The sequence below is a fragment of the Mastigoproctus giganteus genome, chromosome 2 (assembly GCF_048544385.1).
Source record: "Mastigoproctus giganteus isolate SK-2022 chromosome 2, ASM4854438v1, whole genome shotgun sequence".
In the NCBI taxonomy this organism is placed as follows: Eukaryota; Metazoa; Arthropoda; class Arachnida; order Uropygi; family Thelyphonidae; genus Mastigoproctus; species Mastigoproctus giganteus.
Genome location: NC_143576.1, coordinates 45,203,645 through 45,231,058, shown reverse-complemented (window position 1 = coordinate 45,231,058; position 27,414 = coordinate 45,203,645). Strand labels below are relative to the sequence as shown.

At 41.8% G+C, this 27,414-nt stretch overlaps 1 protein-coding gene across 2 annotated transcripts in view; it reads right to left on the bottom strand.

Annotated features, from left to right (window-relative positions):
* The window catches only part of LOC150089286 (synaptogenesis protein syg-2-like), a 684,886-nt gene that overhangs the window by 143,400 nt on the left and 514,072 nt on the right, over positions 1–27,414 (bottom strand). For both annotated transcript variants that reach the window (XM_090368466.1, XM_090368467.1), the window contains exon 5: positions 31–244. In XM_090368466.1, coding sequence (XP_090224592.1) covers positions 31–244 — 214 coding nt within the window. The remainder of the gene's footprint in view (positions 1–30; positions 245–27,414) is intronic.

The following is a 27,414-nucleotide window of genomic DNA, read 5'->3' as shown; positions in this document are numbered from 1 at the left end:
AATTCAGAACATTCAAAAAGGAATATTTACCTGAGACGATACCTGCAGACTTCTGACTGTTTGTTATGATAATTTCTTCACTGCTCATAGAATGAGCCTGAGAAATAACAGCTAAACATCTGAGTCGCATCATCCTGTGCCAGAAATGAGGGGGTTCGGCGACAAATCTTAGGCCCAGATGAGATATAAAGAGGCCATCCGATACTTCTTTAGGTGCAGTGTGATGCAAGAATTCTGATGGTGCCTGAAATGAAAAATTCACATTAAAATGGACAAACACGTCAATTAAACTTCAGTTTCGAAGGAATAATGATAACCCATAGTTTTATTTATATTAATGAATATAATACAATAATATACCGAAATACCATTAATTTGTTTTATATAAATGGCGGTGTCCATTATAATATTCAATTTTATCTAAAACCTTAAACACGAGCATTTAATAACAGCATTTAAATTTTCATAAAGATAGTTGCTATATATTTTTTTTCCAAGTGTTTAGTGGCAGAAGGGAAAATATGGCCAATTTTTCTTTTCAACGTGTTTCTAATGCCATGCTTAAATGGGGGTGAAGTTGTTATTGTTGTTTAAGTTTAAAGGCGCAAGAGCTGCAACTTGTTTATGGTGGGCCATAAAGTTACACAGGTTCACATAGGTGAATTCGTTTAAAATATCTGTACGAGTCAATCAAGGTAGTGTTGTTCCCTTATTTTCAATGGGTTAATTTCCATAATACCTCTATATATACAGAATTTGCATGAAGATGTTCTGAAAACAATCTTGAAAGTGCTGTACTGCACTGCACTGGGTTGAGCCACGACCATATGGACTTCTGTGTTTAGACATTTACTTACTTACTTACTATCAGTTTATTAACACAAGGTTCACCCCCTGTATAGCAAGTGGGCCAGGAGGGAGTACAGAAATTTTAAAATATACATTATACACTTTTGTACAAATTTTCAGATCTTTACAATATAATTATTGTATAATAATAACTATTAAATAGATATATACATTTGCTTAATTGCATTCACTTTGAAATAACACATATCTTGATAATTGAAGAGTTAAATACATAGGCTGACTTCTTTATCAGCAACTAACATATCAGATTTATTTATATTAATTATATTATTGCATTTAATTGTTCATATCATCAAACTTCTAAAAAAAACTGCTCAATTTTCACAACAATCCTGGTGATTTAGTCCAGATTTGGTTTATAATTTGGCTTCTGTAGTTTTTATTGACTTCAAACTTTACCGGATCAATGAGAAGGTGTTGAAGTGTTCAATGGTGTTACATGGAAACATTCCTTTTAGGGAGTCCAAGTTTGATAGCTTCATCCTAAGTGGGGCATCAATATGGCGAGTTAGCAGCTTGGTAAGCGTTGACAGATTTTTTTTGAGGACAGTGAGCTTCTAGGAAGTCATGCCTAGATTGACTAGGAGAATAGATTTCGAGATGGCGAAGGGTTTCCCTCCCAGACGGTTCAGCCACCGCAGAATCCAATATTCCACTGACAGAAATTTATTACATCGAGAGGTAGATGCAGAGGACCATATTTCTGAGGCATATAGTGGTATGGGTGTGAGACATCTATTAATGTATTGTCCAATCAGTTTGGTGTTGTGACAGCCTGCGAGCTCCTGGCGGATAGCCCAGAAAGCAGCATAGGTCTTCTTCTTTGCCTTTAGGAAGTGTTCCTTGAAATTTAAGTCTTCATCCCACGTTAGTCCCAGGTCAGTACGAGATGAAACTTTGGGGACTGACTCACCAATAACTGTAACTCGAATGTCATTCTTGACTTTCCTCTTCGTGATTGTCATGTGGGCTGACTTGGCATTGTTGAGTTGGAGTCCAGCTGGCTGTGAAAAGTCAGTTAACTGTTGAATTTGCTTGGAGGTTTCATTATTAATTTTTTGTGACTGTTTGGGGTCTTTTGAATTGATAACGAATTTTTGATCATCAGCGAAGGAACTAAAATTTAGTTTTTTTGCGAGGAATGGTTCAAGTAGGACTGCAAAGAGGGTTGTCGACATCACCCCACCTTGAGGTACACCCTTCGTTTCATAGGTTATTTTCTGGTGAGTTCAGTTGGCTATAATTAAGTGTCTCCGCTGTAGTAAGGACTTTAGAATGCTGACAATTTCTTAGATACTTTGAAATATTATATTAAGATGCCTATAAGAGTAGGAATGGAGACAGCACCGAAGACATACTGTATATACTGGGACTCCGTAGTCTATAAAAGTTATATTAAACTCAGCTAAATCGAATTTTTTTTTTTTTTTTTTTCTGTTTATACTCCGAGACGACCAAATGGTCAGAGGAGTTCACAAGATAGACAGAATACAAGAAAAACATCGTATTCAGCAGTCACGGGCTTGAACCCCGGTCATTCAAAGCACGTGTACTTATGCACCCGCGCGCCTGACCACTAGGCTACGGCTCGAACAACACTTATATTAAACATGCTAGATGTATCACAACATATCAAGGAGGTGATATGCTGTGATATACAGCCTAGGAAAGGAATCTCACGTAGATATAAAATGGTAATGTGGAAACTTTATTTACAACCTTATAGTGAAATGAAAAAATAAAATAGTGAATAAAGTGAACACATGAACAACACTTTGCTTGGCATATGAAAGTATACGAGCTCTACATGTAGTGTCTCCTTTGGTTAATGGCCTTTGTGTTTTTCTTCTTCTGCTTTAGGGAAACTGCTAATTAAGTGGCGTCTTCAGAAATGGTTATTTCGTTGCAATAATGATCAGAGGATGTCACGATATAGTAAGACGGAATTTAATGCGATAATGTTTGTGTATTATTGATGTTTGTGTGTTAGTTAAAAATCTTTAATTGAAAATCGTAAAACAAACCACATGTAAAAATAAACGGCTGATGATAATAACATCAATTTTTCCTTATAACAAATGTAATATTAAATGAAAACGCTAGATGGAGCCACAAAGAGTAAACGCTACCAAATTTGATCGCACGATGCGATGCAGTGTCATGCAATATTTACTCCAGACCACTGCTGAGCATTAGCGGGGAGGGGGGTTCGCGTTGTCCTGTAAAACTGCCCTTATAAGAAATTCCGGCTTTGACGGAATATGCAATAACAGAAATCCCTTGAGTTAATGGCGGATTGAGACACATTTGTTCGGAGGGAAAATAATAATAATAAAAAAAAATACTTTTCTTTTTTTTTTTTTTTTTTTAGTTGGGCCATTTTGATTCATTTTACAGATGAACCAAAAACAAAATATTTTGTTTCACTGTTCTCAATCATAAAATATTGTAATAGTCATCCAAACGTTTCTTAATCCACCCTTAAAGGAGGGCTTTTAAGGAACTACTGAAATTCTTCCTTCCACATTTCAAAACACGCAGGTGTAAAAAAATAAAATTAAAAATCTACAGCAGTCCGCTCATTACGCAGTTGCTTAGATATAAACTTCAAGAATTGCTTGACAAAAGAAAGTCTCTAACACTTACTTAGAACTAGTGTGACGGGTAAGCTTATATATACTTTTTTTTTTTTTTTTTTTTGCGATTTAACCCATTCTTGCCGCACATAAGCACGGCCCTCAGTGCGCATGCTTTGTTTGTTTGTTATGTTATTTGGTTTTTAGGAGCATTAGCAGTTAAGGCCATATTGCTCCGGGAATATGCGGTGGTCATTCCCTGACCTTTCCGCATCCTCCGTATTTGGTAGTGACGGGCTCGAACCCCGGTCTAATCAAGAAGCGTGTGCTACACAGTGCTGCTCCTGCCCACCTGGCTACGGAGGCGCCATTGCTTTTGAATAATGCGTGTAGTAAGATTATTGCAAACAATGCACTGATTACATACAGTCGGAAGGTTGTCACTGTTGAATCGACTCAATGATTCTTTAGTTTATTTATTTATTTATTTAGGAAAGGGTAAAATTCCAAAAGATGCTAGTCGAAAACATCAAAACCAGGTCAATCCCCATCAGAAGAGGAATCTTTCAGAGAGATGTCCTGAGTTCGTGTGGATCACCAGAGAGTTGGGATCGCATCTTGTTTCATTGCTCCCTGTATGACGATCTCAGACTTCCTCTTCATGCACTTACTCATTTTCAACCAGGACAGGAGTCGTCTCTGCTTCAAAGCACGGAGTCATATTAGATTCCTCAGGCTTTTGCTCGAAGAAATACGCCTTCAGCGTATTTCTTCGAAGGCGTTCAGTGTCTACAGATCTCAACAGAATACAGCACAATGGTCCTGCTGATGCATAGCTGGTTAAATCTCCTTTAATAATATATAAACTTAAATCCTCCAGAAGTGAAACTTTTCCTTGGCCTGTAGATAAAATTAAGTGCTTTCTTTCTCGTTTTTTTTTTTTTTTTTTTTAGTACCATCACTTTTCTTCTTTATGTATTTATTTATTATTATAATTTCTTTTTTTTTTCTTTTTTTTAGTAGCATAGCTTTCTTTCTTGTATGCATTTATTTATTATTATAATTTCTTTTTAGGAGCACCACTAATTTCTTTTATTTGTTTATTTATTAAATTATTTTATTTTATTTTATTTTTTTTATATAATATATTTAAAAAAAGCAACACTTTTTTGTGTACTAATTAATTTGTCTTTTTTTTTTTTTAATAAATGTTTTATTTTATTCTTTTCTGCTTCATTTTTATTAAATTTCGGTTCCATATTAGCATGGGTGATCGTTTTTTTTTTTTTTTTTTCTCCCTCTGGAATGGGTCCCCAGAGGATCCTGGCCTACCTTCTGACAACAGCACGTGGGTCAGAGTCTCTCTTGAGACAGTACGTGCTTTACATGGACTGGCCCACCTTCCCGTGTTGTGGACGAGTACCCAGAATCATCTGTCCAGGTGACTGATGCTTCTGGGTAGCCAAGCGGCCAGAACAGAACACACACACACACAAACCGACGTCACACACATATCTGGCCCATTTGTAGTGCTACTATTCTTCACAGAGATACGAGGCGGAGTTGAACAAACGTTCTAGGACCAGCCCTTTACATATACACATGCCCAGCACTTAACCCGCTATCCACCATGCTCAACAGTAGCAAGTAAGATATAACCTCAAAGTGGGAAGGAAGAACCTGTACACCCTCACCCACCTGATGTACATCAAGCTCTATGCAGGAACCGAGAAGCACCTCCAACAACTATTCCAGATCACCGAGGAATTCAGCAATGATATTAGGATGGAATTTGGTCTAGATAAATGCAAGACCCACGGATTGCACCAGGGAAAATTAGTCAACCGAAACCTGCAGACTGGTAAAGAGACCGAAGCCATGGCAAAGGGAATTTCCTTGTGCTGTAACTGCATCAGCAGTTACAGCACAAGGAAATTCAGACCTGCCTGATCGAAAAATACTATCAGAGACTCAGAAGCTTGCCGAAAACAAAGCTGAACGGAGGGAACGCAGTTAAAGTCATAAACACCTATGCAGTCTAAGTGCTAACATACTCCTTCGGGGTCATAGATTGGACTAACACCGAGCTGTAGGATATCATGAGAAAGACAAGACAATGACGACCTAGAGCAGCCAACACCACCCGAAATCTGCCGTGGAGAGACTGACAATTTCCCGGAAAGAAGGAAGAAGGGGCCTTACAGACCTCATTGAGCAACAGAAGACAGCGACATAAGGAAGAGACAAGCTGTATACGCCATTCAACCTAAGCGAGGAGTCCCCCCGCCAACGAGGAGGCACAAACGAAGCTATAAAGAAGAAGGTCAGAGAAGACATTCCATGGCAGACACTACAATGATCTCCGTCAAGATCACATAGATAAAATTGCTTCCAATGTATGGCTCACTAGCTGGACGCTATTCCCCCAGACTAAAGGATTCATGCTCGCCATCCAAGACCAGGTAATTAACACCAGGAACTATAGAAAATACATCGGGAAGGAGACCAGAGGGTTCGATGACACACGTCGACGATGCCACCTGGCCTCAGAAACGATCCAACGCATCACTGTTGGATGCAAGCTGATCACCAAGACTGAGGACTGAGTACACTCATAGACACGACCCGGTAGCATGAAGGCCTGACCTAGCCGAGTGGTCAGGAGCGAGAGTGCATAGCACGCGTTCCTTGAGTGGACTGGGGTTCAAGCCCGTGACTACTAAATACGATAAATATTTGTATTGACGATTTATTGTAAACTCTACTGACTTGGTTGTCGTGCCGGAGTATAAACAGAAAATTTATTTATTTATAATACATCAGAAGCCAGCAACGAAATACCAGTTGATCGAAGATAGTGTACCATACTACAAGTACGAACCCCAGACATTACTAGAGACCACAAACCACAAGCTGTACTGGGACCACGCCATAATAACAGATAGGACAGTTTCGCAGAATGGACCGGACATAACTCTTGTGGACAAGAAGAAAAAGGCTACCTATCTGATTGACAAAGCGGTACCCAACACTGGAAACCTACAGAAAACCCATGGGGAAAAATCAAGAAGTATACGAACCTAAGACAGGAGATAAAAGAGATGTGGCGTATGCAACAAGTAACGTCCGTCCACATCATCGTGCCAACCACAGGTATGATGCCAAAGAACCTACATAACAGCCTAGCAGCAATAGGTCTCTCAGCGAACAGCTACAATAAACGCCAGAAAGTCTCAATGCTGAACATCTGTAGGATAGTCAGAGAGTTCCTCGACTAACAGTAACACCAGACATAACAACAACCATCCTGTGTACTCGGTAGCAATACTTTTCACGAAGTGGAACCCCCAATCAGCGAGAAGTAATATAAGAGCAGTAATAATAATAATAATAATTTATAACCTCCACCGGAATAATGCTAAGAGACCAGAAATATCTGATTCTAATCAAAAGAGATAACTATAAATAATGCCCTCACTCAATATGCACAAGTCGTCTTCACGAGACGGACTCTCCCGCATCCACGCCACAACAGCAATAACCATGAATAACTTACCAGTGCGAACTCTGGCCGAATTGTGTCTAAAAGTTACAACTCCACCCTCACCAGCTTCGAGAATTCACAGCCACCAAGTGCCAATGACAGCAAACGATACAAACCAACAACTGCCTTAGATAGAGCGAAAAAAACAAAAAACAAAAAAAAAAAATATGATAAGAGGATCATAGGAACCGGACCTGCCCCACGAAAGGTGCACACTCGATATGTGGAACCCCCCCCCCCCCGCAGATGGGAAGCAGTCTCATGAGTGACTTTCTAAACCCCTGGCTTTTTGGCCGTGAAGGGCATTAAAGATTATCTCTCTCTCTCTCTCTCTCTCTACTTAGCTGAATTCCAATGATCCGAATGAAACTGCAGACCTTTCTGCATATGCCAGCCATGATGGCATAGTGTACATAGTGTTTGTGGAAAGGGCGCCACCAGTGGTTTCCCACAACTGCGCCATAAATACTCTTGTGAAATATAAATTACTCTGTAAAAGCCAGAAAAAAGGATTGTGTGTTGTATTACTAATATTATTATCGTACGATGCGAGCAATGGAACCATCGAGAGTATGGAACCATCGTAATATCCAAGCTCGATGCTACATTACTCTGTAAAAGCCAGACAAACGTTTTGTGTGTTGTATATATCTGCGCGAGTAGCACAGTGGTATTATTATTATTATTATTATTATTATTATTATTATTATTATTAACAGCTACAAAACAGCAAACAACGTGCCTGAGGGTGCAGCTACAAAGAATTATTACATAGCTTCAAAGCAGAAGCTTGGAGTATACATTTCCCAAAGTAAAGAAAAAAAGTAAATGTACAGATAAAATAAAACTAAATAAATAAAAGTAGGACTCATCCGTCCTATTTAAGTGAACAGGCAGAGCACTGGTATTTCTTCACACACATTACACAATCAGAGTTTTAGAACTTAAAAGAAGTCTATTTTAAGTCAGGTACCGGATGAGGTTAGCAATTTCAGTTGCCTCTTGAAGTGTCCGGGGGTATCAAATATCTCAATATTTGCTTTGTTCATTGATCTTGCAGTCCTGTTGTAGAAGTTGTAGTATCCATAATTTGTTCTTGCATAGGATGGTTTCAGCAGTGGATGGTTTCTTAACGCTCTTGTCGGAGCGTTGAAATTTATTTGTGAGACGAGATGAGGGCAATTCAGGGTGCCATTTAACAGCTGGTTAAGAAGGAGTAAGTCGGCTTTATCTCTACTTTTTTCCAGCGTTTCGAGTCCAAAGAATACACACCACTCTTGGTAGGATTTCTCATAGTATTCAAGGTCACTTTTAAAGCAAACGTACTGGATTGCTCTCTTTTGAATATTTTCAATTTCTAATTTTTGGTAAGCAACATGTGGGGAACAGACCTGTGAGGCAAATTCTAGGGCTGGCCTAACATAGATTTTGTAAAGAAAGATGAAAAGTGCCAACTGATTGAAGTCTCGGTTAATTCTTTTCAGGAAACCTAGTTTTTTGCTAGCTGCCTTCACAATGTTAGAGACATGGACATCAAAGGTATCATCACCGTCCTTCCCACACTGGGTGGAAAATGCCCGGGTTCGAATCCCGTCGAAGACGCGAGGAACTTTAATGGGCTTTTTTCGCTCCGTAGCTGAGTTATTTAGTCTCAGGCGTATATAGCAATGTTTTCCCCCAGAGAAGACACGCAATTTACACACACAAAATACATATATGGGTATATATTAGAAATAATGTGTGGTCCTAATATAATAATTTGATTTTTTTTTTTTTGGCAGGTACTGCCACTTAATTAACTGAGCATTCAGTGGCAGGACCTATAAAAAAAACAAAAACACAGACAGTGGGGAATATGAAAGTCAAGTGGGAGGGAAACAGTTAGAAATATTGGGGCGTAGATGAAGGCGTCCTCAAAATTATTCGGTGAAGTAAACTCCAATAGGCGAGTGGGAGAAAAAGAATGGGAATCAAAAGATACCATACAAGATTCTGGTATTGATCGCCACTTGCCACACAAATCATGGCCAAGAGGCAAGGTCCTTTTCTGTGGTTTAGTCATGTCCAAGTAACTGTCACAATTGGGAGACCAAGTCCCCTCAGTGGATTAATCATGTCTAGGTATTTGTCATGGTCCAGAGGAAAGGTTCTTTCCTGTGGTTTAGTAACGTCCAATTAACTGTTTCAATTGAAGATGTGCAGGTCATGGTTGGGAGATCACGTTTCCGTGCAAATTCTGTGGTTCAGTCTTATCCAGGAATTTGTCATGGTTGAGGGGCAAGGTTCTTATCTGTGGTTTAGTCACACCCAAGTAACTGTTTCAGTTCAAGATGTGTTTCAGTTGAAGATGTGGAAGTCGCGATGAAGGGCACAGTTAGCAGACCAAGTCCCATCATTTAGTCAGTCATGTCCAGTTATTTGTCACACTTGTTGGGGGACAAAGGCCCCTCAGTGGTTCAGTCATGTCCAGGTATTTGTCACAATTGGACGTTCTCAGTATGTTTCTTGTTTACGGGTTTTAATCACATCAAGGTATTTAAACTCATCCAGGTTTTTGTCAGAATTGGTAGGTCTCAATATCAGCAGTTTGGAGTATATTATTCACTATTCAGTGATTACTCATCCGCATGTATTTTCCTAGGATGGTTGAGAGCATTGTTTCTTCGTCTTTCAAAGAAGTCCTGGGCAAAATTTGCAAATGCCGTATACTCTTCTATATTATCCAATAGGTGGAATTCCTGATTTATGGGTAAGTACATGATTTTGGTGATTAATATTAAAAAAAAAAAAAAAAACATTATTTTTAGGCCACCCGAATAATTAAATTGATCTGCCGTGCAGTGTGTCTTATGATTCATGTCTCACTAACTCTCATTTTATGGTTAAATACCTCAGACAACGAAGAATAAAAATCCAAAAATAATGGACGAATTCTGTCAGAATTCACCTTGGTAGCTGGTATTGTGATTTTTACCACTAAGTGAACTTGATAATATACAGAGTGTCTCAAAAATATTGGTACAAACGTTTAGGGGACGTACGTAACATCTAAAGGAATGTGAATCGCATAGGAACCCATAACCTGAAACGTCACCGTAAGTCAGTAGACGGTGCGGTAGTCGCCGCACGAAGAGCATGCATCGATATACGAACTGTGAGCTGGAAGACCTGCACCTAATGTATGTATTAGCAGAGGGCAATGGACGATCCGTTCAACGAATTTATGGAGAACGCTTCCCAGACAGACAGGTACCGGACCACCGTTTGTTTGCGTGTGTGCATCAAAATTTGTGCAATTATGGGTCATTTAGAGGTAAGAGGAGTAGTGCGGGCAGACCACGTTCGACGCGAACTCCCGCCATTGAACAAAGTGTGCTGAATGCCGTCCAAAATAATCCTACTACCAGCACACGTGCTGTTGCCTCTGCCTTAGGAGTGTCTCGTTGCAGTGTACAGCGTGTCTGGCACTACGATTCTTTACACCCCTTTCATCTCCAAAGGGTTCAGTTAGTGCTCCCCTAAGATCATCCTGCACGTGTGGCTTTTGCGCAGTGATTTCTCCAAGAATGTGTTCAAGACTTGAATTTTCCAGCCTATGTTTTGTTAACGGATGAGACTTATTTCACTCGGGAAGGCTTATTCAATCAGCACAATGCTCACGTGTGGGCACACGACAACCCACAAGGTGTGCGCGCCCATGCGGCACATAGTGGAATAGTGGCATAGTGTTTTGTGGAAGGCACCACCGGTGGTTTCCCACATCTGTACCACGGTACATTGTGAAGAATTTACAGAATCTCTGTAAAAGCCAGAAAAGGTGTGGTGTCTGGTTTGTGACAGAGTTGTGCTGTGATCTGTTGTTCTGTCTCTGGCTGCTTAGCCGCAAGGCCCCTAAGGGAACCCCACGTTGCCCGCCACGACCACTGGGAGGTGAGCCAGGCTGCCCATTATACTCTGGCTGGCCTCCGCCAGGGTTGCCTGAGCTTCCTGACGGAGACCAAAAAAAAAATAATAATAATAATAATAAATAAATAAAAATAAAGTAACAGATTAAAAATAATAATAATAAATAAATTAAAAAAATAAATAAAAATAATAAAAATAAAGTAAGTAAAAAAAGTAATAGATTAAAAAAAAAGAGAGAGAGAGAGAGAGAGAGAAAGAGAGAGAGAGAGGGGCATAGAAGAAGACAGGATTAGAGGGGGAATGAATTTGGGTGGGTTGACAGGGGAGAATAAATCCACCTTAATTTAGGCAAAGTATAGGAAAGAGTGTGGGTTTAAAAGTCACAGGGGACAGGTGCCCCTGTGACTTTTAAACCCACAATGGCATAGTGCCTGTAGATCCCGCACTGAGGTCAGTGCCAGCAATCCCGCACCTAGATCGGTGCCAGCAGTATATCCTACCCATTTCGGGTTTGCGATGACTTTAAAATACCACACTCCGAGGAGTGCCAGCATCCCGCACCTTGGATGGTGCCCGCAATAGATCCTACCCTATTAGGGTTTGCATGATTATGTCTGCGTTTTTTTCGGGGGAATGGAGAGTTATCCCACGCCGGTCCGGTTTAGTTCTTGGGCTCTGAGTTCTGCAATCTTAGCTCGTCCTCCATGCGGCACAATAGCGCTTCGCAATAAATGTGTGGGCAGGTATGGTCGGTGACTGCTTAGTCGGCCCATCCCGCATGCACTCCGCTAAATATCAGATCTTTCTTAAAGAAGTTCTACCAGGGTTACTTGACGATGTGCCAGTAAATGTGTGATGCAATATTTGGTTTCAACATGACGGGGCGCCTGCCCATTATGGAAGGTGTGCTCGTGACCATTTGAACAGGCGTTTTGGGCGTCGATGGATTGGCCGTGGTGGGCCCGTTGCTTAGCCCCCATGCTCACCTGATTTATCGAGCCTTGATTTCTTTCTGTGGAGGGGCCTCAAATCTATCGTGTATGAATCGCCTGTGGAGACGGAAATGGATCTCGTGGCGAGACTCGTCTGCGCTGCTGCTACTTTCAAAGAAACTCCAGGTGTATTCGACATGCATCGCGTCTCATGGTGGAACCTTCGAGCATTTCTTGTAACATCATGAAATGCATTCATCTCGTACTCCATTATTAATATTATGTCAAATAAATGTTTGCCACAATTTACTGTCTTGTGTCATTTCTGCTTCTTGTGCCTCTGCTACTACTTTCCCGTGACGTTTCCGGTTATGGGTTCCTATGCGATTCACATTCCTTTAGATGTTACCTAACTCCCCTAAACGTTTGTACCAATATTTTTGAGACACCCTGTATTTACACAGTGAAGGGTGTAATATTCTCTGTGGTATATTTTACCACAGAGAATATTATTGAATGCATTTTCAAGGAACGGGCTAATAACACTTTTGGTAACCCTTCTGAGCTGAATCAAATTGACACTACTGGTAATAGGAACAAAATTTTGGACCTCCTGAAAGATTTAAACAAGCAAAACTATTCGACACAAAAGGAACCAACAAGACCTCCTTTGAGTGAAATACAAATCACAAAAAAGAGAGCGTAATGAAAGTAATCAACGAGCTACCCAATAAGGCCACTGTTTTACCAGCTGAATTTCAAATGTTCATCCTTAAAATAAGTAGCCCATTTATAATAGATCAATTACTACACATCTATCAGGAAATCGTCAAATCAGGAGAGTTCCTGCAAACTTGGAAAAATTACATTGTAACCCCAATACCAAAGATTAAACACCCAAAATTGCTAAGGACTACAGACCAATTTCTGTTAGTTGTACCCTACAGAAAGTATTTGAAAATGCACTGCTTCCTACCATCAGCCAACACTGCTTCAGACATAGACCACCACATTTGCACTCAGTCATTTCAGGGAGATCAACAATAACAACTTACTGTAAACCCTTTTTCGCGTGCAGAAAGCACTAAATGAGAAAAAACAAATTGATATTATTTTTTTGGATATCTCTGCCACCTACGACATCTCATTTCCAGCCCTAATTGGGATTTTAATGAATTATTTTAATATAAGAGGAAATTTGTTAAACATAATAAGGAGCCCGCTCGAACAAAGAAAATTTACTGTCAAGCACCAAGAGCTACAATCTTGCTTTACCATCTCACGAGGAGTGCCACAGGGGGGAGTTCTTTCGGCTATCCTCTTCGCGGCCGCCCTGGAGCCGTTTCTTGCTCGGTACTGCAATTTTATAACGTATGCTGACGAGGTGAAATTCTTCATCACGTCCAAAGGCAGCAGAATCAGCAGAAGGTACCTGCCAGATTGCGAATAGCACAATCCGAGAATAGAATTTGAGCGCTACCTAGATTGCACTGGACTCCGTAGTAATGCACAGAAGTCTGCCCAAATGACCATAACTTACAAGCAGAATAAAAATTACATCTCGATCTCTGTGAACGGGTCTAGTGTGGCAAAAGTGCGAATTCACCTGGACTGGGTCATAAGTGGGATCACCGACTCACCTTTGCCCATATGACGACAAAAATATACTCTGCTTTATGGGCTCATTCATTTATGTACACACTAAAATATAATGTACAATCTCAAGAAACATATATAATAATTTATATACATTCTCATATATATTTATACTAGCATATATATTTTTTTTCAAAGTACAGTTGAGGAAAAACAGTACAAAACACATGCGAATTGTCCTGGTTTCAAGGGTGGCCCTTAGGTATAGCCCATCTCCACCTCGTGGATCTGTATTGAATGTAGGAACTCTGCAAGGGAGCAGAACACTTGGGCAGCTTCTGCCTAGTGCCCGTCACCAGGCACGAGTAGCCGGGCCTGGGTTTTTTTATCCTCTTACATGCCAAAGCGCACAAAATCCCTCACCCTCTGTGGACTCTTGTGCTGGATTATTATTATTATTATTATTATTATTATTATTATTATTATTATTATTATTATCTGTTTATTTCTCTTACGAGACACCCATAGACAGCACGTGGCTAGAGGGTGTGGTTACATTATATCAGTATTTACAAGCATATTTACATGAACTTATTTACAATATTTGGAGATGAAAAATGAGATGAAAGGATGAGCTCCTGAATATGGAAATACCTAATATAAGAACGCAGGCATACGCCGATGATCTTATACTGATGCTGCAGGCTAATAGCAGGACACAGCTGGAGACCCATGCAAATCAGGCCATTTCTGTTCTGCAAGGATGGGCAAATGGGAACCTACTGAACGTCTCACAGGAAAAAACACATTCAATACTCCTCAAGGGCTCCCTTGATCCCAGAAGGCCTCCCCAGATCAAGATAAATGGAACAACCATTAAACTCCAAACAGAAGTCAAGTATCTTGGCGTTATCCTAGATAGACACCTCAACTTCACACCGCATCTTAGTTACCTCAGAGTAAAATTCAGGAAATATTCCGGCCTATTCGCTAGAGTTACACGCAGAGACTGGGGTCTGAAGAAGAGGGCGCTCGCCATCCTCTACAAGGCATTCTTCATCCCGGAACTGGCTTATGCAGCGGGAGCTTGGTACGCTAAGGCAAGCACTGCTGTTAACAGAAGGAAATTGGAAACCATCCATCGAATAATTCTCCTCACAACAACCAGAGCATGCTGCACGGTGAGCACCCACGCTCTCCAGGTCCTTGCGGGATGTCTCCCTCTAGACTTGGAGATTATCGGCCGTGGGCTGCTACACCAACACGCCAAAGGAAGGGTAATCACACATTTGGGATTACACTACATGCTCGATCGAGAAATCGTCCAGAAGGCCATTGAACTTATTCCCACTACAATACTCAACCTGTTAAACCACTGTCTTCACCAAGGATTCTTCCCCTCATAATGGAGGACTGCAACTCTTAGACTTATATTGAAGAATGCAACCAAACCACATGATCTGCCACAATCTTACCGGCCCATTGCACTGCTGCCAGTCTTCAGCAAACTTCTCGAACGGATGATCTCCCATAGAATAGAAGCCCACTACAATGACGCTGGTCTCTCCTCACCTAAGCAGTACGGTTTCCGGAAAGGACGCTCCACGATTGATGCACTGGAAACAATCATTGAAGCTGCTACCAACTGCAACTCCAAATACTTTCTACTAATCTCCTTTGACTTTGCTGGCGCCTTCAATTCCCTCTGGTGGCCCAGCGTCCTGGGCAGGCTCCGAAGAGCGCATGTCCCAGAAAACGTATATAGGTGCATCAAGACCTATTTCCAGGACCGGCGAGTTGTCGTGTCTGCTCCCCACTGCAGTGTCTCCAGACCAGTCTTCAGGGGATGCCCTCAGGAATCTGTCCTGGGGCCTCTCCTCTGGAATCTGGTGCTGGATGATTTCCTGAACAATGTACAAACCCAGGCCTAGGCAGATGACCTGGTCATGCTCTTTTCTGCCAATAATAAAACCCAACTAGAAGCAATTGCCAACAAGGCCATCTCCACCCTTCAAGCTTGGGCAGAGCATAACAACCTAAAGATCTCCCCAGAGAAAACCAATTCGATCCTACTAAAAGGCATCCTTGATTTGAGAAGACCACCCCAAATCAAGGTCAATGGTGTTACGGTAAAACTAAAAACAGAGCTTAAATATCTAGGTTTGATCTTAGACAAAAACCTTTCCTTCACTCCTCATCTAGACCAACTGAGGATTAAGATCAGGAAGTATGCTGCCCAAGTCTCAAGAGTTGCCTGGAAGGACTGGGGCTCAAAGAAGAGAACGCTGTCACTCTTCTATAAGGCAGTTTTCATCCCGGTTATGACCTATGCTTCTGGAGTCTGGTACAAGAAGGCCAATACAGTAGTAAACAGATCGCGCCTAGGAACTATCCAGCGCTCTCTTCTCCTTCTGTCCTAATCCCATGTGCTGTCAAATCCCATGCGCACCAGGTCCTCACTGGATCTCTTCCACTGGACCTGGAGATTGTTCGTCATGGGTTGCTCTACCAAATAGCCAAAGGAAGAGCAGTTACCTGTGCAGGTTTCACCACTGACCCAGCAAATAATAGAAAAGCTGAAAAGAAGAGACTTAATGAACATCTAACAGAGACTTAATTCGACAACTAAAGGCGCTGTCACCAAAAGATTCCTCCCTGATGTCAGGGCCTCCTACCCCCTCACACCTATCTGGTTTTCATCAGGACTCTATGCTACCTACCTCCTCACTGGACATGGCTCCTTCCAGAAAAAAACTACATGACTTCAGAATTTCAGACTCACCCCGCTGCCACTGTGGAGAGGATCAGACGTGAGAGCACCTTGCCCACAGCTGTGAAATCTACGAGGACTAATAACGAAACTACACTTCAACTACCAAAATCAAGAACACCTCACCCTACAGAATGAAGAAATTTACCGAGCTCTGACTCAATTTGCAATGGACCTATTTACCAGGCAGAAAGCGCTACCACCACCTTAGTATCCGAATCAATAGGTCATAATAACCATGACTGCCAATTGTTGCTACGCATCATTGAGCCATGGATGCTAACGCCTTGGACCAACTTGCACAAGACTTGACCAGCAGTGCAATCAAAGACAGGGTCCACACATACCTTGACAAATTCCTCATCATTGATTCCTGGACCAACTTCTCTCGACCAGACGTGACACTTCTCATCAAAAAGAGGCCTAACATCGATCCCTGAACTTGACCATCAATCTTGGACTCCCCGTTTTGACCACCCCCGCTATTCGTTATCATGGACCACAGGACCAGCCTTCAGTCTGGATGCGACACAGGCTCACCAAATGGAGTCCCAATGACGACACCTGAACTAGACCTTACTGAACATGACCCATCCACCATAGCAGCACTCACACTGCTGGATTTCCAGCTAGTTGTCGGCTCCAACTGACTGGCCGTGCTAGCTGTACCTACCCTGAACTTGCGGGGTATATCTCTGTCTAATTTTTTTTTTTTTTTTTTTCGGCTTCTTTCTTCTGGTTCCTGCCATCCGTTCTTTTACTCCCCCCCCCCCCATTTTTCTCTTACATAATGAATGATATATATATATTTTTTTTTTTTTTTTGTGGGGAGGTGGTTTTCGTCCACCCGCCACCCCACTCTTCTCTCTTCTGAGGCACTGGGCATGCCACACTGTCATCAGGGTCCCTGTTGGCCCCTTTCTTCTGTTTCCTACCCTCCAGTCTTCTGCCTTCCTCCCTTTTTTCTTGCACAACGTTTTTTTTTTATTTATTATATATATATATATATATATATATATATAATTAGGTTTAAATAATGTTAGAAAAGGAATATTACATAATAAAAATAAAAAGGAGGGTACAGCACACATCAGGGGCAGCAAAACGCATAATCCTCTACATGATGCTTGAAATATAATCATATAAATTAGAATAAAGTTATATAATAAAATAAAATAATGCCAGCAGTACGGCAAGACAAGAGCGAAAAAACAAAATTAAACTTAAATTCAAAAAACAGGGAGGGAAGAGAAATGTAACAAGAGTAAAAATATTGCAGCGAAAACTCTAAATTAATTTAGAAAATCTAAATATACGAATAATCATTCTTTGAAATTTAAAAGCCAATTAAATGAAATTTAGTTGTAGTAGTTTAAATCTCTGTTTGGTGATATTTCACATAAATTTGGACCTGGTGCCCATCAGAGGGGGCACCGCTAAATTTCATTTAATTGGCTTTTAAATTTCAAAGAATGATTATTCGTATATTTAGATTTTCTAAATTAATTTAGAGTTTTCGCTGCAATATTTTTACTCTTGTTACATTTCTCTTCCCTCCCTGTTTTTTGAATTTAAGTTTAATTTTGTTTTTTCGCTCTTGTCTTGCCGTACTGCTGGCATTATTTTATTTTATTATATAACTTTATTCTAATTTATATGATTATATATATATATATATATACACACACACATGCCCCACAGGTCTAAATCAAAAAACATCAAAATTACTGCCCGACCTATTTGGCCCTAGAACAAGTTATCAGCGAACAACCCTACGCTCTATTAAAATTACAACCGTTGCTCAAGAAACAGCGATCATCTCATTCTCAAATCTGGTACTAGCCACTGAAATCCCAGGAAAATAGGTGGCAGGACCTGCCAGAGTACTCTATCTACAGTGGTACATCCGGTCAGCCTCCCCGTGGCATGGTGTGGTAACGTCGGGTCCCACTAGGGGCTCGGCGGCTAATAGACCGGAGGAACAAAGGGCGCAACATGCGCCCTTTGTTCCTCCATTCAAATCTCTGGTCCCGATACAATGTACACCCGCGGAGATGGGAGAAATCCCAGGAGCCGTTAGACACTAACATATTTTATACCTTATACACTACGGACCCAACATACTTTATACCTTATACACTACGGACCCAACTCTGACTAGACCACAGGAAAAAAGACGTCTTACAGACCACATGAGAACAGTGTGGCAAAATCGGTGGAATGACTCCACTAAAGGCCGCATAACTAGAAGCTTCATACCAGACATTGGACGTGTTTACCCTATTTCCCCGACCTGGTACTCTCCTGGACTTCATACCACTTACCTGCTGACAGGGCATGGCTCTTTCAGGAAGAAGCTACACGATTTTGGAATCTCGGACATAGTGCAGTGTAGATGCGGACAAGAAGAAACTTGGGAGCACCTGCTCTATGAATATAATATATATGAAGATCTCCGTGGCCTGCTGTTTACCAAACTACGCTCCACCCTTAGAAATCAGGAGGACATAGTGCTTCAGGAAGAAGAAAACTATAAGTCTTTCCACCCTGAAACAAACTTCAGACTTTGGACCAGCGATTAAAGCAATGTTTTTTTTTTTTTTTTTTTTTTTTTATAGGTCCTAGCCATTGAAATCTGAGGAAAGTAGGTGGCAGGACCTGACAGAATACTGATTCCTTACTGGTAACACCTGGCTAGCCTCCACGTGGCGCGGTATGGTCAACGTCGGGTCCCATCAGGGGCCCGATGGCCAATAAGCCAGATGAACAATGAGCACAACAGACTACACTATACACGATCCACACACTTTAAATCTCTGGCTTGACAGGGTCTGTCACTCGATACAGAGAACACCGCGGAGATGGGAGAAATCCCAGGAGCCACAAGACCCTCAACATACCAAATACCTACTGGCGCTCTTCTATAAGGCAGTTTTCATCGCTGCCATCACTTACGCCTCCGGGGTGTGGTTCGCAAAACGCAGACCGTCGTCAATTGCCGAAAGCTAGAAACCATCCAGCGCTCTATCCTCCTAACAATAACAAGAACTTGTCGCAAATTCTCAACCCATGCCCTGCACGTCCTAGCAGGTGTACTACCTTTAGACCTAGAAATTGTCCGCACAAGTCTCGCTCCACTGATCCACTCAACAACGGGCCTGCAGAAGAAAAGAGACATCACCCATTTAACACAGGTCTGGCAGACTAGGTGCACGGAGTCTACAAAGGGGACCATAACCCGAAAATTTCTTCCAGAAGTCCAAACAGTTTATCCCAAATGCCCGACATGGTTCTCCCCAGGCCGACAAACCACCTTCCTTCTCACAGGGCACGGATCCATTCATGCAAAACTGACTGATTTCCATATAACAGACAACCCTCTATGTAACTGTGGATCTCAGGAAACCTGGGACCACCTTATGTATCACTGCCCGCTTTATGAAGATCTTCGACGCATTCTCATTACACACCTTCCGCAGGATCAAGAAAACCATCTTCTGGAACACGAGCAGCACTACTGCGCCTTTTCCAAGTTTGCTCAAGACCTTTTTGGCAGGCAACGAACTTTACCTCGACCGTAAATCTCCGCGGAAATAGTGCCATACAACTCCCTCCTTGGTTCGTCCCAGGAGTGACACAACTACCAGCACAGCTCAGAGCTGCCATTAGGTCTTCCTAGCCACGCTCCCTTGCGTGGTCTTTTCCTCCATTCCCCGGGCGGGAGAGGGAAGTGACTACTGGTCTTCCCCCCCCACCCTCGCCGCCCATCTTTCCCATCTCGTGGGGCACGGGCGTCATCTTCTCTATGGACCCCTTATCTCTGTCTTTTATCCCCAGACTTCAATCTCCCCACCCATCTCTCTAACTTATAATTACTAGTGTCCGAATCATTTCTAAATTGCTTGAGCCATACATCCAAAAACATAACATCAATTCGTATAAATAGTACTCCTTTTGGCCGACCCCTATCTATAACGGGTTTTTTTTAATTATTTAATTTATTATTTATTTTTTTTTTAGGTTCTAGCCACTGAAATCTCAGGAAATTAGTAGGTGGCAGGACTTGCCAGAATAAATAACTATAATACTGGTACTTGGTCTGCCTCCACAGGGCGGAGTGTGTCAAGGCTGGGTCCCATTAGGGGCCCAGCGGCTAAATGACCAGAGGAACATTATGTATATCAGTTACCCTATTAAAGGTACACGACATTATACATGTACAAAATCCATACACTTTTAAACCTCTGGCATTGACAGTGTCCTGTTTCACACTCAAAATGTAGAGTATGCAAAGACGGAGGAAACCCCTGGTGCCGTTTGACACTAAACACACTATACACCCTACCCACTGGAGGCAGTGCAATACCAGTGGGTGCCAGCTGTCCCGCTCCCAGGCTGCCCAGGCCTGGGAGCCTGCAAAAAAATAATAATAATAATAAATATGTAAAATAAATAAATATAATAAAGAAAGAACAAGAACAAGGACGGTGCACTTCAAAAACCCATTGAAGTCACACAGCCGAGACAAACATTTTTAAAGAACCATGCAGTTTTCAGCAGCATTATGTAATGTTACCCTATTAACGAACGGCGCATGTGCGGTGACTGGGTCAATCTAGTTATTTTGTGCTCCTACATTTACTTAAAATTCAAGTATAATTAAATAACGAATTATAAAATATTTGGGATGTTCTGAAAAATAAAGATGTCATCTATACAACAGAGACAACTATTGGACCAGAATCTTTGAGGTAAATTTACTTTTGATAACTTTAGATTGACATAATTATATGCTTTAGCAGTAGTGATCGGTAGCACTTGGAACATGCCACTTAGAGTGAATGCCAATCTAAAGCAGCTAAGTGGTTAATCCCTGCCTCAAGCAACAAGGCACCAACCCTCTGCCTTTTGTTCTCTGAGAAGAGCAAGTAGTTAAAGCCGTTTACTGTATACTTGTTCGAGTTTCACAAGGTCAAGCTAAATGGGATGTCCACGCATACAATATGGAAATCTTACAGCGCGCTTACAAACTCACCCCACTTGTTCAGTATTCATATAATTTTCGAAAACATTTAAGTCAGCCTGCAAATTTAAAAAAAATCTCCTGCGATTCTCTAAAAGACTATAGTTGTGGAATCCCGAAAAATTGTATTACCCTTTTCTGGAATTTTGCGCTGAACTACAACCATGTCAGATACCGACGTTGAATATATGAACGGAGACCGCGCAGACGCTGGCAGACGCACTAGAAATGCTAATCTCCTTCATAATAATGATGGAGTTATGAGAGAACTTTTTTCTTTCTTTCTTTTTTTTTTGTAGTTATTGGCGCATCGGCTTCTGTGGCCATAGTGCACCTCCCAAGGTTTTTGCAGTACTTTGATCCAAGCCCGAGGCTCCCCCTTGTGGCATAGAAAAACACCTGATCATGGCAACTCGAAATGGGAGGAACTTGAAAACTTCATCGTTGCCTCCAGCCTACAAGTACTCAACCAGCCTGAAAATCTCCCCACATATAGTAACACCCTATGGGAAAGTACCATCGACATCACCCTGACCACGCCGATTATTTCTGAAAAGTTCAGCAAGTGGAAGGTTAATGAAGCATGGACCACTTCTTACCACAGAGCGATCGCCTATTCTCTTGGCCGCTCTGTGGATCGCGTTCCCCCAATATCAAGGGATGTAGTGCGATTCTGCACAAAGAAAGCTGACTGGCCACATTTTCAAGCCGAACTTGTAAGAAGACTTCATGAAGATTCTTCACAACTGAATCACATCACCTCTGAGGACTGTGCAGTTTCCCTCTCCAAGACCATCAAAGAGGCCTGTGCTATGGCAATCCCCAAGAGAAGGACCTTCAAAAACGCAGTCCCTTGGTGGAATGCTGAACTACAAGACATGAGGAAGAGAGAGTCCACCAAGCTCGTAAAACTTTTCAGGGAGCCTGTGCTCACCTCCCACCCTTGGAGGTCGAAGCTGCAAAAGACAGTTACCGATTATTAAGGAACAGTTACATTACCACGATTAGACGCTGCAAAAAAAGCCTCATGGCTGAATTTAGTCTCGATCACAGGAAATAACATCTGGGGAGTTGTCTATCGTATCGTTGTGAACAAACTCCCTAGAGGTGAAGTCCCCAGTACAACCGTAAAGCCTGATGGTTCTTACACCTTCACGTGGGAGAACTCTGTCCACAACATGCTAAATGCCCTCTTTCCAACAGATGATCTACAGCTAACTGAAGAGCAACTACAGATTGTTACCGCTAACGATTCTTACACAACCGAAAATACTGAAGAACCTTTTACAAATGACGATCTAAAAGCTGCACTGGGCAAAACTAAAGAAAATAAAACTCCTAACAATGACCTCCTCGAGGTGGATGTAATCAAGAAATTTGCAACCTACTTCCCTAACACCATGCTCGACACTTTCAACAGATGCCTAATGGAAGGCCACTTTCCTGCTATCTGGAAGGAGGCATGCCTAAACTCATCTTGAAGAACCCAGACAAACCACCTGAAGAGCCAACATCTTACAGGCCAATTGCTCTCTTGCCAGTCCTCGGCAAACTTCTGGAAAGGCTTGTACTCAGCAGATTGTAAAAATGCTACTCAAAAGAAAACCTCATTTCTCCACTTCAGTACGGTTTCAAACACTGAAGATGTTCTTCTTAAATTAATATCTACTGCTTCAAGCACTCAAGCCAAGTATGCGCTAGCCATCACAGTTGACTTTGCTGGAGCATTTCATCAGCTGTGGTGGCGAAGTATTCTCAGAAGACTCTTTTTTTTTTTTTTTTTGGTAGTAGTTATTGGCCCATCGGCTTCTGAGGCCATAATGCACCTCCCAAGGTTTTTGCAGTACTTTGATCCAAGCCCGAGGCTGGATTCGAACCCGCGACCTTTGGGTTGCTAGGTAGGCACTTTACCCACCCGGCTAGCCCAGTCGGCTCAGAAGACTCCGACAAGCCAAAGCACCACTCAACCTTTATAGCTGTGTCAAGGAGTACCTGAGACACCGCACTATCCATGTTAGTACCAGGTACAAATCTGTCACTAGCCAGGTCTCCCGAGGCTGTCCCCAGGGCTCGGTTCTGGGGCCTTTCTTTTGGTCCATCATCCAGGACAAGTTCCTTGGGATGAACTTGGGGATGATTCAACCCCTTGAGTTAGTTGACGATTTGATTTCTGTGGTGCATGGTGACACAAGAGCTGATCTAGAGGAGCGCGCAAATTGCGTACTAACTAAGCTCCAGGTTTGGGCAGCCATTCACCAACTAAAGATCTCGGGAGAGAAAACAAAATCTACATTGCTCAAGGGAACGCTCCAACTACGAAGATTATACTCAGAAATCAAGTATTTAGGAATCATCTTAGATATGAAGCTAAATTTTCATCCTCACTTGAAATATATGTCACAGAAAATAAAAAAAATACTAGACCATGGTCACTCGTTATAAGCCATGGAGACTGGAGCCTTAAGCTCCGGGCTCTCGTCCTCATCTATAATGCCATATTTGTCCCAATAGCTTGCTATGGAGCCTCAGTATGGTGTACTAGGGCCTGTCTCTACCGAAATCGCCGTAAACTAGACTCCATACAGCGTTCTATGCTCCTTGCCGTAACAAGGGCGTGCCGTAAAGTAAGCACCCCCAGCTCTACAGGTGCCAGCTGGATGTATACCCGTACACCTAGCGCATCGGCTTCTGTGGCCATAATGCACCTCCCAAGGTTTTTGCAGTACTTTGATCCAAGCCCGAGGCGGGATTCGAACCCTTTGGGTTGCAAGGCAGGCACTTTACCCACACGGCTAGCCCGGTCGGCAGAAGAGGATTGTATCAACGGTTGAAGAAGAGTATTCCTACCGAAACAGCAGGCATCACTACGAAGTGATGCCTTCTGTTTAACCTTGATAACAACCGCAAACTGGAAAGGAAGAGAACTCTGAAATTATGTACAGGACCTGGCAAGAGACATGGGACACCACCAACAAAGGATTAATGTCCAAAAAAGTTCATTCCATCTGTCAACCTCATCAGTCCAAAGCCTCCTCCTCCCTGGTAATCACCAGGCCTCCATACTACATTTCTATTGACATGCCACGGACCCTTTAAAGCGAAGCTAACGTCCCTAGGCATTGAAGAAGATCCACTGTGTCACTGCGGGGCTGAATAAACGTGGGATCACGTAATGTATGATTGCCATGAATATGACGAGTTCCGGCTAAGGTTCGCCACTAAAATCCAAGAAAATCCCCGGCATTGTGAGCATCTGATTATAATGGACGAGCAGCGCTACGACGCCTTTACCGCGTTTGCGCAGTCTGTCTTCACTGCTAGACGGGTTAGGCACCCAAACACCACCCATTGAAGATCAAAGTAAGAAACTTCCTGGATATGAGAGTCCTGTCAGGAGAAAAAAAAAAACATCCTTCCATCCTTCGTCCCAGGAGTGACAGACCCACCAGCACAGCTCAGCAGCTGCCATTAGGCCTCCCTAAGCACGCTCCCTTGCATGGTCCTTTGCCTCCACTCCCCAGCGGGAGGGCGAGATTACCCCTGGTGTCCTTCCCCCTCCCACCCCTCTGTTTCACTCTGGTGGGGCATGGGCTTGCTCCACTGATTTAGGGTCATCTTCTCTATGGACCCTGCATCTCTATCCTCCCCCCAGTCGTCAGTCTCCCTCCCCTTCTCTAACTTACAACTAGCGTCCGAATCAACTCCAAATTGCTTGAGCCCTACACCCAAAAACTTAACATCAAATCGCCCAACTAGTACTCCCATTGTTTTGACTGACCCCTATCTATAGCGTGTTTTTTTTTAAGGTCGTTGCCACTGAAATCTCAGAAAATTAGGTGGCAGGACCTTCCAGAGTGAATAACTATAATAGTGGTGTACCTGTTCTGCCTACACGGGGCGGAGTGGTCAACGTTGGGTCCCATTAGGGGCCCAGCGGCTAAATGACCAGATGAACAACGGTACACGACACTACACGTACAAAATCCATGTACTTTTAAACCTCTGGCATTGACAGTGTTCTGTTTCACACCCACAATGTATAGCACGCGGAGATGGGGAGAACCCCTGGTGCCGTTTGACACTAAACACTCTACACTTACCCTATTAACGTTAGCATTAACAAGGAAATAAACTATTAACATTGATTACACATTCCAGTAAGGTTTACCAGTCTCTCTGTTTGCCAGTAAATCTGTTCAGGAAATTTATAGTTTGATTTAATTTCTTCCCTATTAGGATTTGAGTTCATTCGGTGGGGCTATAGAAGTTTCTCATGTAAAGAGTTCACATAGTATTCCTGAGCTTTAGGCTATAGGAAATGAAACCTTAAAGGTTACCTTTAAAGCGATTTATACTATTATGTAAAATTATACATCAGGTGACTTGCCAGGAGAGGAAGTTCCCAGCATGCACTAAAGCACTCGCAGTAGCACTGAGCATTCTTGCAGAAGGTTTTCCTATAAGTGTAGTTAGAATTTTTCAGTCAGAAAGCAGAAATTGGAGTTTTTTGTGTTCAATAGGCTTGATGGCATTTTCGATTATTGCAGAGTCATCTTATGGGGTGAATACCTTATTTTATTATATTTTTTTAAAATAAGATTTCATAAGAGAGAAGAGTGCTGGGGTGCACAGAAGTATGGATGTTCTTAACTAATGGTTAAGAAATTATTTACAATTCTTCAAGGTTAGCTTCCTAATAACTTAGGCACGTTTATACACAAAGCTTCTTGGCGAGCCGTCCAGCATAACTTAGAGGAGAAAGGGGTCTACCTATCACTTTCTGTTGCGTTGATGACTATCTTCCGATATGTTCTTCCCAAAAGTAAGTTAATCTAGATCATTATGACTCAGTAGTAGAGTTTCTAGCCGCAAGTCTTTTCTTGAAAACTACAGCAGAGAACTCTTGAAATGTAGTGAAGACATCAGAATTTTCAATGAACAAATGTACATTATTTTCTGAGAAATTGTTTATTTTACTCAGCAGTACTGTCTTTCATTCAAATAATCATTACATTCAAAGAGAGATGCAACGCAGTGATAGAAAGGGTGCTTTATGGGCTACTAAACAAGAACTGATAGGAATTAGGGATCCGCGGTTAGCGACCAAGTAAATTTTAAAGTGTGACCTGCGAATTCCAATGAACGTCTCTCAAATCTGGTCCTCAGCTCCAGATTCACATAAGTCCGTCCTTGGAATGGAGTACTGGTTCTTGCGATGGCTTAATAGAGTTGCTGGCCTCCCTTTTACTCACTCAAGGCCATTATCTACTGAAACCTTAACATCACACCCTGGATGCAGCGGACATACACACTCTCGCACAAATTCTCACAGGCAGAGTGGATTCCCCGGTTCTGGATAATATTCTAGTCAAACCACGTGCCATTGCTAGACGTTGCGGAGGAGTAAATCATCCACTGCGTCCAATCCAGAACAATCTTAGTAGCCTGCAAAGATTCTTCCCATCAAATGCAGCAAAAATATTTAATTCTTTTCATATAGATGCCAAAAAACTCTGTGAGGGTGCAACATACCGGAAAGAGATCTTCCAGGATTCTTATAGACTTAACGAAATATTATAATCGGCTGCAAAGTGACAACAAACCAAAGAATTCTGAGTAAAAGTGAAACTTTCTGCTTTAAGAACAATAATAATTTGGTAAGCTATTGACCGGTAAAATATACCTTCCCTAACAGTTAAGTAAATACAGTGAAACTTCCCTTTAACGGACAGCCATGGGGAACGAAAATGTGTCCGTTAGAGAGAAGTGTCCGCTAACAAGAAGTCTGAGGGAGAAAAAAAAAAAAAAGAAAGAAAAATCGTTAAACGTTTAATGTAAAATTAAATTAAAATATATACAGATTTTGAACAATATTTTTGTAAATAATATACAATTACATACACAAGAGATAAAGAAAAATCGTTAAACGTTTAATGTAAAATTAAATTAAATTATATACAGATTTTGCACAATATTTTTGTAAATAATATACATACAATTGTGCTATGCATATCATGACTTTATCTTATGAAAAATACATACAGTAATCACTTATTTTCTTCTGCACCTTCTTCCGGCTGATAATTTTGTTTTCAACATTTGTTTGGAGTGAAGAAACCATCGAAAGTCCTTCAGTAAGATACTTCAGCGGCGAAAAACATTTTTAAACGATTGATTTGTATGAGCGCTTCTTCTAT